Genomic DNA, 12,186 nt, shown 5'->3' on the forward strand with positions numbered 1-12,186 from the left:
GGGGGAAGATAGTAGGGATAATTAGAAGTACACACGTACACACACCCTACTCTGGGCTGTACTGATTTAAGTCTCTGAATTGCTATGCCTGGCTCTGTCCACTTTCTGTCAACTTATCTTACCAGACTTGTGATTAAATCTAGGTTTTGCCATTCACCATTTCTTCTGTCTCTTCAGCTTGCCATGTCTCTTTCCCTGAAAACACCAGGACAGAAACCATACATGTAGCTGTTTTAATACTGCCTACTTCTGTAGCTCTTGACTGGAATGCTGACTAGCAATGGGCATGCAGCCCTATGAGTTCTGCTGCAAGTAACTCAGATTATACCAGAACTGTTCCTTTAAGAAGTCAAGATCTCATTCAGAGCAAACCATTTGTAAACATTTATAACAGGAAACTGGACAAAGATTTTAAACAAAGATATGAAAAGTTTCTAGCATCATCACTCACTCTCTTAGAAGAAGGAGCACAACCCTTATATCAAATCTCTTTTTAAATGGAGAAGAGAGAAGTTGATATGTAAATCATCAACTACTGGAGAAAACACACAGACTTCCAAAGTATCATTTTTCTATGATTTAAAATCTTCAAATGCTTTATTATTGCTTCAGTAGGTATGCATAAACATCAGGATCACAAATACCCACTATGGTTCATACACACATTTGGTTTGTATATTAGATTTCTGTGTTTCTACTCTTCTTAATACACTCAAATCTCATTTCTGAAACATGTCTATTGCATTACTAGAAGTGGTTATATATTCAGGTTTTCAATCAACTGGTTTGCTTGTTTGGGTTGACTATAAATTTGTTGACATATATTGATGATTCCTCATTTTCTTGCCCAGGGATCATTTCTTCTACTCATTTATTTTCAATCTAACTTTCTTATTTGACAGTATCCTATGAGCAGCATAACGGAGCACTCCAAGCTCGTAAGGAATGGTATAAACTAATTAGCAGATTTTATGATGGAGACTATTCCCCTCCCACTTGATCATCCTGTCTGGATAATGAACTTTGTGAAAACATCCAGCTCTTACTACACTAAGGCAACAGTACCACTCAGACAAGCTCTCATTTTGCCCTTAAATTTCAGTTCTTAATTGTGGACATGGTACAAATTCAGAAAAATAAAAAACTAAAAACAGTATGGGGTGAGGGACAGAGTTAAAAATAAAATGGCTTTAAAAATGGATCTGAGTTAAGAAAATCTTGATCTTCTTTTCTTCATCTACTTTTGCAACTGACAGAAAAAAAATAGCCCTAGTAAGATGTGTTTGAAAAAGACTATGACTGAAATCACAGAATATACGTGAAATGTAGGGAAGTTACAGAAAATTCCCCTACATGCAGGTGTGCAGAAGCACTGAAGAGTTACTAATGAACACTAAATAGAATGTTGAATAGTTTGTTATGGGGAGAAGATCCAGAAATAAGAGTGGAAATCAGTGCTGGTTCATTACATCAGCAGTGAGGTTGGCAAACCCCACTGCTAAAGTCATCTTTCAGCAGCAGGTGTGCAGTTTGTCCACTCTGGCTTGTAGCCTCCTGGCCAAGGGACAGGATGAGTCCAGTCTTCATGGCTTCATGAATGACCACAAGCCTCTCAAGGTGTATCCAAATTCTGCTGTCATCCTGCTTCCATTTTGGTCACATACTCCCATATTGGAAATCTGACCCCACACTATCCGTTTCAATTTGGGTGTTGTTTGGTAGCTCAGACAGTAAAGTGTCTGCCTACAATGCGGGAGACCAGGGTTCGATCCCTGGGTTGGGAAGATCCCCTGGAGAAGGAAATGGCAACCCACTCCAGTATTCTTGCCTGGAAAATCCCATGGACTTAGGAACCTGGTAGGCTACAGTCCATGGGGTCGCAAAGAGTCGGACACGACTGAGCGACTTCACTTCACTCACTTGCTTCCTGCAGGCACTATTTGTTACCAAAATCACCATATAACTTGGAAGAAATGGAAGAAAACAAAAGAGAAAGTTCTATATATTTGTCTTTTCTATGAAAGTGGTTCTTGCAGTTTAATAGTAATTATCAAAGTAGAAATATTACAATGCAAACAGAAGATCACCTAAATAGGTAAAGAGACACAGATGTAAAACAAAGGAATGGTTGAAATGCCATCGCCAGTCTCTTCAGCATCCTTATGATTAGTCCTTTATTCTTTGGGTATGCAATTTGAAATACTACCCTCATACCTATGTGCATAAATATCCCTATACAAGAAAGTATGTAACATATTTAACAATTTACTTCAAACTTTAATATTTTTCAGATGTCAACCTAGGTATTAAAATTTAAAGGTATTTTATAGCTCTGCTTAAACATAAATAATACATTTGTCTACTTCACTAATACTGAAGGTACTTTTTTTTTCTCATGATGAATATAGTCATCATGTATGATGGACAGTAAGGGGCTTCCCCGGTGGCTCAGCGGTAAAGAATCTGCCTGCATTGCAGGAGCCACAGGAGACCCAAGTTTGATCCCTAGGTTGGGAAGATTCCCTGGAGGAGGGAACAGCAACCCATTCCAGTGTTCTTGCCTGAAGAATCCCATGGACAGAGGAGCCTGGCAGGTTCATGGGGTCACAAAGAGTCAGATTCGACTGAAGTGACCTAGCACGCACACATGATGGACAGTAAAAAATTATAAGAATGCGCTATAATTAAAGAAAAGCTGTATCCCTATATAGAAATGGTAGGAGATAATCTATCCCTAAAAATAGTAATTTATTCTCAACTTTCCATCGCTGGAAAAACCCATACTGCTGACCAATTACTGTGGTCCTGAAAAGCATTATTATTTTCATACTTTGTGGGCCATGCAACATGGCATGTGGGATCTTAGCTCCCTGAACAGGGATCAAACCTGTGCCCCTTGCATTGGAAACTTGGAGTCTTAACCTCTGGACCACCAGGGAAGGGAAAAGTCAAGAGACTTACATTTCTCTTACTTTAGGCAAAAATCCTAAAGTACATCAGGCCTCAGATTATAGAAGAAACTCAAAAAAGGCAAAACTTTACATTATAAAACGAACATATAAAGAATCAAAAGACTGCTTAGAGATGGTATTACAAACAGGAAGCAAATGTATTTAAACTAACAACGGTCAGGAAAAATATTTACTGTCTTTATAGAAATATGAGAAAACAAGGTTTAATGACAGAGGAAAGGGTTCATTTTAGAACACAAAATTAGGGTTAGGGTTAGGGTTTTTTCTTTACTGTAAGTTTAAATTTCACATGACATTGCAAACATAGGCCAAATATTATGAATTAGAATATACTCACAGTATTTAGAAATACTGTGTTAGGATCTACATAAGTGATTCTGAAATAACATTTGCTCTTTCAATAGCATGATTTAGGCAATAAGAAAATGTGCGGGTGCTAGGAAAATTCATGTTCACTGTAGATGAAAAAAGCCTGAAAGAATACATTTGTTGAAATTTGCATTTGGTTTGGAAAACTTCTGTTTAACAATTGAACACGGCCATATTTTAACTTTTTAGCTCCCACATGGAGAGAGTGTCAAGGCACTGCAGCAATTTACTTTTAGGGACATTATGCGGGGTTTTGAAATTCACAAAATAGGATATTTCTTCCTGAATTATTTTATGATCAATGTCCTGTCTCTACACAAGGAAAGTTAAAGCTGTCTGACAACTCATAGAAACATTACTGGCTCTTAAAGATGTAGGAAATTACATAAAAGCATGAAAAGCACTGGGTAATTTTGCAGTTTCATCTCTAAACACAATTGTAAAGACATCTGCCTTTCAGTTCTTTCTCCGTCTTTCTTCTGAAGCATGGCCTTTTAATTCTTGCCCTTTTAAATATTTTTGCCTACTGTAGCTTTGCTTCTTAATATCCTGGTTGATCTTACCAAGCTAAGAAAGTATTTACAGGGGATGTTGCTTTTATCTGTATTCACAGAGAATGCTAACAAATTAGAAGAAAGTGCCAGAGAACACCACATACCTTGCCCAGAACACTACAATGGCTTCTGCATGCACGGGAAGTGTGAACATTCTATCAATATGCAGGAGCCATCTTGCAGGTAAGGTTTTTACCCTTTAACTTTTAAATGCATAAAGTAAAAATATAGAAACTAAATTCTGGATGTCATTCTGCCTGAATGGGTGATCAGCAGCCACACTTTTCTCTGCCTCTCCTACACACACACACATAAAAGAAAACAATATCTGTGTACCTTCCATACCCAAGTACTATGTAACACATCATTATATACACTCTGCTGGTAGAATTTTAAATTGTACCTTGGGCATTACAAGTTCCTTAAAGACACAGCCTCCTCTGGTTCATTCACCACTCTTTCCCATGGATGCAGAGCAGTGCTTGGCACAGATTAGAGACTTGACAAATATTTCTCAAGTGACTGGATGAGGCCTTACTCTACGTAAGATAACATGGTTGCTTTGGGTAGGTCCTCTTTTCCAAAATAATGGCAAATACAAGTGGCAAATGGTGAAATAGGTTGCATATTGCTATACAGAGAAAGGAGTGTCGCTCTCTTTTTCCCTCCCCTCCCTTCTCCCCCTCCCCTTTTCATCTTTTTCCTCTCCTTCTTCTTTTCTTCATCTTATCCTTCTTTCTTCCTTCCTTCCTCGTTCTCTCTTTCTCAAGATCTGTCTTCCTTTCATGTTTTCCTTCACTGAATACTGCCTTCCAGTAGAGCCAGGCAGACTGGGAAGTTGCTCCCACTGCTCTGTCATTCCCAGCAGAGTTGTCATTATTAAACCCTTCCGATGCAGAAACCAAAGATACTAGGATATAGTTATGAGACATTCAAAGTGCAGTACTAAAACAGTTGCACAAATCAATGACAAGTTGATCCCCACTAGTGTTATTCTTGTGTGAGCTGTTTCCTCATTTCCTGGTCAACTGCTGATTCTAACACCATCTCCCTGAGCTTTCTGATGAGGGCTGAGTGACAGAGAGACAGTCTTCATTCTCAGATGAACCCACATGTTTTGCTAAACCTTTTTGTTTTGCTAAACCTTATTGCCTACGTTGTAATTACCTTTTTACTACTGAAATTTAACTCTCTAACATAAGCAGACAACTTTATGATCAATAAATTAAAGAAATAAGTTTTGCTGTACCTCTGGCCCTAACATATTTTTTAACACATTCTAACTGTTGCATAGAGAATGCTTTATCCAAAAAATAAATAGCACTACTTTTTATACTCATGTCATCAGAAACAAGCCTTTTCTCAAGTAATTATGTTGACTTAGGTTAATTAAAGAGTAAGTCAAATAAAATGTAAAGCTCACCTGAAAAAAAATAGAACAGTTACTCCTGGATTCTATCATCTCCCTATACTATCACAAATTACCTACCAACCCTCCTATATTCAAACTCTATTATTATAAGTATAAAAAGAAACCACATATCTTTGAAATAAAAAACACAAAGAGATCTTATTGAAAATAAGTATTTGAGAAACAAATCTACAAGGTACTATTTTTTAAGATCAGGAAAAGGTAACAAAAGGCCCTAATTTCAAAATGAAGAGAAATGGCTATAGGCCAACTATAAAAATGAGTACAGCAGCTTTAGGTAACCGGACGCTATTGTTTATTCCAGGTGTGATGCTGGTTATACTGGACAACACTGTGAAAAAAAGGATTACAGTGTACTGTACGTTGTTCCTGGCCCTGTCCGATTTCAGTACGTCTTAATCGCAGCTGTGATTGGAACCATTCAGATTGCCGTCATCTGTGTTGTGGTTCTTTGCATCACGAGGTCAGTAACTATACTCAGTGGTCACCCACATAAAGGGATACATCTTTCCTCCTTGTCTGAGTCAGATCACTCTAATTACAAGTCCCTTCGTGGACTCCGCAACCATCCATTCTCTGGAGTCCTATTTCTTCATCATAACATTTGAATAACCAAATGGAAAGACAATGACTTTCATGCTGGAGTGGTACAAATTATTTTCCTTATTTTTGCATTTTGATGAGGAATTTTTATTTGCTAAGCAAAAGCCTTTTCTTTCCTCTTCTAATGTGTAATGCCAATCTTTGTTTAAATATGCTCTTCACTTTTAACTATAAAAAGTCAGTCTTCATTCAGACTACTAACAGACTGTTTAAATGACCAGCATTTCCTTACTCAGGCTTCCCTAGTGGCTCAGAAGGTAAAGAATCCACCTGCAATGCAGAAGACCCAGAATCAATCCATGGGTTGGGAAGATCTCAGCATGCCAAATGAGATCAGAATAGATTTTATAGAAGACCTAGAAAAATATTAAATTATAGCTCTCACTTATAGCACTTATATTTCCAAGTAAAACTCTCAGGTATAACCATTTTTAACTTATTTGATATAAACAACAAATACATTTTTATCTTAACTTAGCAAAATAACTTTAATCACAAAATTCAAAGAAAATAATTATAATGAGAATGATCATGTGGTAGTACATGAAAACTTTTGATACATGGAAACACACAGCAAATTTCACAAGAAGCTTTCATATCAAACCCCAGAATAATCAAACAGTAATTATTTCCTGGAGAGTTGGGTTGAGAGAAATACAGAGATCTCATCCAGTTTCAACGGAAAAAAAAAAGAATTACTAATCTCTGACACTTGGCTTGGAGTAAAGGACAGAAGCTGGGTAAGTGTTTAATTTCATTAGTGTGTAAATTCATGGTAACCAAGAAATGGATTCCAGACCAAATGCATATTATTTATGTCCTGGTCTAACCAGAAATGTTATTGAAGATATTCTGTTCCGATCTGATTTCACTCTGCTCAAGAGAAGAGTTCCAAGGAAGTTTTTCAAGGTTTCTGCCAAATTCACAAGGCATTTAAACTTTCAATCGTTTGTGCAGCTCTACAGTAAATCAAAATGTTTCCCAAAAAATTATTTTCAGAAGACAAGAAAATAAAAGTATCATATCTATAGAAAATAAAAGTCCTAATATATCTTGGTATCTGTATTGTGCTATCTTCTTTGAGGACAAGTGTGTCACTTGCTCTTGAAAAAGACAAAATGTGGTTCATAAATCCTTCCCTGGCCTAAAGGCTTAAGGGAAGATCATCGATGGGAGCTCTGTACTACTCGAAACCAAGTTGAGTTCATCAACTCGACTCTCATGTTTAGATGCCAAGTGAATCAATGGATTACATTAAAATAGATTCTGGGGAGTGTAAAAATAACTTAAACCAAAAACACTAAGTGTAAAAGAGAAGATATAAAAGCATCTAAAACACAGGAAGCTATGCCATATTACTCCAAGGGTCTTGAGCCTTCTAATATCTAAGCAATATCAGCATATGAAAAATGAAATTCATATCTAGTCTCAACAACTTGATTTGCTACTTCATGTACTAACAAAAATGCAGAACTTTCAATGCTTGAGCAGATGTTTAAAAGTCTTATTAGCCACAGTTTCATTTCCATACATAATAAAAACAACTGGGATACATAGGGTCCTATGTCTCTATGTATATGTGTATGTCTCTATGTATATGTGTCTGTGTGTGTGTGTCATATATGTGTACACACACACACAAATAAATATACATGTGAAAACTTTATGAAGAGGGAACAATTATCCCCATTTTCAAGACAGGCACTCTGAGGTATGAGAAGTCAGCAAGTTGCTGAGTGTACACAGGTGAGCAATCGGGGCAGAAATGAAGTCTAGGTCACCGAATATCAGAGCTTGTGCATTTCATCATCACTCATACTGCCCCTTTCACTGGTCATGATGTTTGTATTCTGCTATTCAAGATAACCTAAATTGAGCCCCACCTTAGGCTGGCCACTTTTTAAGGCACACATCTGTTTTCACTTTCCATGTGAAAACAAAATCTATCTTCTCTTTACTTTTGAGGAACGTGGCTTCCAGCTCCATGTTCATTTTGACAGATATACTTACCACCCAAAATCATATATCTATATGCCATATACATTTATTCATATGTGAACATACATATGAATATGCATTTCCTATTACTCTATAGACTGTTATAATAGGATTTTATATGAACTGTATATTATTATTTTTATTTGTATCATCAAAGCATTGCTTTATCATAAAAGAAAAGATCAGAGCTCTTTAAATAATTTGAGTATTAGCTTTTTATAGAAGCTAAATAATCGGTACAAATTTATGTCTCTAACTTATAGTATTCACATACAAAAATGATATTAGGCTGAACCAAAACAATATCCCTTTTCATTACAGATCCTATATTAACAGTTGGCTCATTCTCTGCTTTGATAAGATTTAAATTTTAGCATTGAAATGTCAATATAACATTCACCCTTGGGACATTTAAAATATAAAGTTGTTGAAGACCTTTAATGTGAGGTTAGATGGGCTCACACTTGCTTGATTACATTGTGCCAAGTCATTCTTTCTGCCTTAATGAGTAAGCAGTTGAGGACTAGGTAAATGTATTCCTCTTGAACTTCCATGTCTGTTCTTCAGTTCTCCTTAATAGACGCTTAAAGACAACTGCAAGGAGAAGCAAGAACAAACAAAACCAAAAACCTCTTCCAAAATAATTCCAGCTTCTGCTAATAATAAATTCTTACATCTGAAATATTTTAATAATTTGCTTAATCTACAACTTCACACTGTTTTTATGGGACTGGACTTCAGGTAATAGCACTGGACTAAGATTTGTAAACTTTCCAACCTTCTAGGAAATGCCCCAGAAGCAACAGAATTCACAGACAGAAGCAAAATACAGGGCACTACAGTTCAGACAACACAACAAGAGCGTCCACGAGGTTAATCTAAAGGGAGCATGTTGCACAGTGGCTGGACTACCGAAAGCTTGGACTACACAATACAGTATTATAGACAAAAGAATAAGACAAGAGATCTACACATGTTGCCTTGCATTTGTGGTAATCTACACCAATGAAAACATGTACTACAGCTATATTTGATTATGTATGGATATATTTGAAATAGTATACATTGTCTTGATGTTTTTTCTGTAATGTAAATAAACTATTTATATCACACAATATAGTTTTTTCTTTCCCATGTATTTGTTATATATAATAAATACTCAGTGATGAGAAAAAAATGGCATTCTTAAATTTGCGGTATCTCATAACTGTAAATGTAATCAAGCTAGTACCTCTGTACAGGTATCAGTATTTTATCTTTCTCCACACCTTGAGACAAAGGATTAGTTTATATAAGACTCAGTGGCTAGGTTTTGAGTGATTCCAAGATCAAGGAAAATGATGGTTATTGGAAAAGAGAAAAAATAATTTACTTTATATCGAGTGAGGATAAAATATTTCAGATCTTTGAATCATCTCTGTTTCATCAACTTTCTTCCCTGGTCTTCCATTTTCATCCCCAGAGCAGAAAAATATCTGGCATATAAATTAAATCAAAGAAGAAGGGGGGGGGGAAGTGTTTTATAGCTCATAAAGGAGAGGGGAAAAAAGATATTGGTTTTTATTTGGGAAATATCTTAAACTCTCCCAGTTAAGTGCATATATCTGAAAGGTCCAGAACAAGCCACATATTAGGAATGCACAGAGCACAAAATCTATTCCATTTAGGTGCATGGAATTAACAACTAGGGAAAAATTTTAATAACATCATTAAATGGATAACACCAAATCATGAATTCTCAGAAGCACCTTGCTATATTTATAGTATATGGTTCTTTAAAAATAAGTTAGAATCACAACCAAATACCTCATGAATAACTTTATGGTTAATGCAGCCGCATTATTTGAAATGGAACTAAGATGATAATATTTCATAAAAACAGATAAATGTGTTATATATATATATGATAAGAATGAAAATTAATCCCCTAGCATATGAAAGATCTTAGTGGGAAATCAATATAGATTTTTGAGCATATAAATAGGCATGACCATTTTGGAAAAAATAAACTGTAAAAATTCTCAAGGAATAAGATGAAAATAACAAATCAAATAATTGCTTTATTATTATTTAGTTTTTCACAGCTTTCTGTGGCTAGCACAGTAATCTAAATAAAGCTTTCTTTGTCTCCTTCAAATGACCTCTACATATACTAAAAGGAATGACACATCCGTGGCCACACACACACAAAAAAAGGACAAATGTCAAACCAACACACTCTGAAAATAAAATATTCAGTGAAAAATAAGTTTCCTGAAGTGATATTTAAGATATTTGTTAAAACATTTTTTAAAGGTGACATCCTAAATAGGATTTAGGACTCTGTGAAAAATATGCTTTTCTAGGTTAGTCATCGCTTTAAAAAGTGTGAATCTATAGGCATAACCATCATTCACATGTTTCCATAAATTGGTCGTAGGCTATTTGTACAAACAAAGTCTATTTAAACTTCCACATGGAATTTTAGTTTCATCACCAGGTATAGAGATGTAACTAGCTATGATCACCTTCATGTAAGACCAGGGTTGTAGCAAACATTTCCTTCTCCTAAGGGAGGAACAAAAATGCAACATCACAGGGCTTAGCAGAATTTGAAGGAAACAACAATTCCACTGACTTTTCCTTATAAGAGCATGAAATGACTTGCCTCATTAAATATTGATACATTACTTTGCTTATCAAAGGATCATAAACCTAAGTGTTGGAAAAGCCCTTGAGTTCATAATACAGTATATTCCTATTCACTTTCATGCTCACCCAACCCATGAAAGAATTCTTTTTAAAAGATGCATAACAAATCGTAAGTGAGCATATACTATGTGCCAGGCATTTTTCAGGGACTTCCCCGGTGACTCAGTGGTAAAGAATCCACATGCAATGAAGGAGACATGTACAGGAGATGCAGGTTTCATCCCTGGGTCGGGAAGATTCCCTACCAGAGAAGCAAATGGTAATCCACTCTAGTATACTTGCCTCAGAAATCCCATGGACAAAGGAGCCTGACTTTCTGCAGTCCATGGGGTCGCAAGAGTCAGACATGACTGAGCAACTAAAACCAAACCAGGCATAATTCAAGGTCTTCAGTTTGGTTCAGTTCAGTTGCTCAGTCGTGTCCGACTCTCCGCGACCCCATGAATCACAGCACGCCAGGCCTCCCTGTCTATCACCAACTCCCGGAGTTCACTCAAACCCATCTCCATCGAGTTGGTGATGCCATCCAGCCATCTCATTCTCTGTCGTCCCCTTCTCCTCCTGACCCCAATCCCTCCCAGCATCAGAGTCTTTTCCAATGAGTCAACTCTTCACATGAGGTGGCCAAAGTATTGGAGTTTCAGCTTTATCACCAGTCCTTCCAATGAACACCCAGGACTGATCTCCTTTAGAATGAACTGATTGGATCTCCTTGCAATCCAAGGGAATCTCAAGAGTCTTCTCCAACACCACAGTTCAAAAGCATCAATTCTTTGGCAGTCATTCAAGGTCTTAGGGAAATACAACTAAAACATGACCTCTACTCTAAAGGAACTCACAATCTCATCCTGACATAATCATCTACCCTCTTCTTGCTTATGTATTATCACTTGAAATTTTATTCTTGGTCAATTCTAATTTTGAGACCATTTTTTTCATATTGAGTTGAAATTTATTTCTCCATGGCTTCTACACATGGCTTCTGTTTTTCCTCTGGAGCAAAGGAAGAATAACATATATTTTAAAATATTAGGACAGATATAATATGTTTTCCCATTCACTTTTGCAAGTACATTCTGACCCTTTGCAATTATTTTCTTCTCTAGGTGAAATATCCTTACTGTCTTCATCTCATCTTCACGTGATATGGTTTCCATTTTCCCCTAGCATCTGCATAATCCTTCCTTGGACAGATGCTATTTTACAGCTATATGTCTTTAAGTGTATAGCTCAGAATTGCATAGTCTGCTACGGTTGTGGTCTGACCAGCACACAACTTGCAGAAAGCAAATTTAACTGAGAGTCATGATCTCTAAATGCAAATCCTACTTTGACCACAAATTTGGGGTGGAACCATGAGCAAGTCACCTCACATGTCTAGTCTGTTTCCCCGTCATTTCTAATCTCTGAAATTCCAAGATTCTAGATACTCAGAAACCAGGCACTATACTTTTGTTATTCTACTTAAGACCACATTAGCTATTTTTGCTGCTCAACTTAAATTCAAAACTCTTTTTAAATAAACTGTTATTAAGCCATGCCATTCACTCATTCCTTCATTCACCAC

At 36.4% G+C, this 12,186-nt stretch overlaps 1 protein-coding gene across 1 annotated transcript in view; it reads left to right on the forward strand.

Annotated features, from left to right (window-relative positions):
- Window positions 1-9,103, forward strand: part of TMEFF2 (transmembrane protein with EGF like and two follistatin like domains 2) — a 291,379-nt gene extending 282,276 nt beyond the window's left edge. Inside the window, exons 8-10 of the mRNA XM_055398363.2 lie at window positions 3,955-4,078; window positions 5,632-5,790; window positions 8,714-9,103. Of these exons, the coding sequence (XP_055254338.1) occupies window positions 3,955-4,078; window positions 5,632-5,790; window positions 8,714-8,810 (380 nt within the window). The 3' untranslated portion in view covers window positions 8,811-9,103. The remainder of the gene's footprint in view (window positions 1-3,954; window positions 4,079-5,631; window positions 5,791-8,713) is intronic.
- Window positions 9,104-12,186: the final 3,083 nt, after the last annotated feature.

Source organism: Moschus berezovskii, chromosome 2 (assembly GCF_049115385.1).
Source record: "Moschus berezovskii isolate FMDL1 chromosome 2, NW_MosBer_1.0, whole genome shotgun sequence".
Lineage (NCBI taxonomy): Eukaryota > Metazoa > Chordata > Mammalia > Artiodactyla > Moschidae > Moschus > Moschus berezovskii.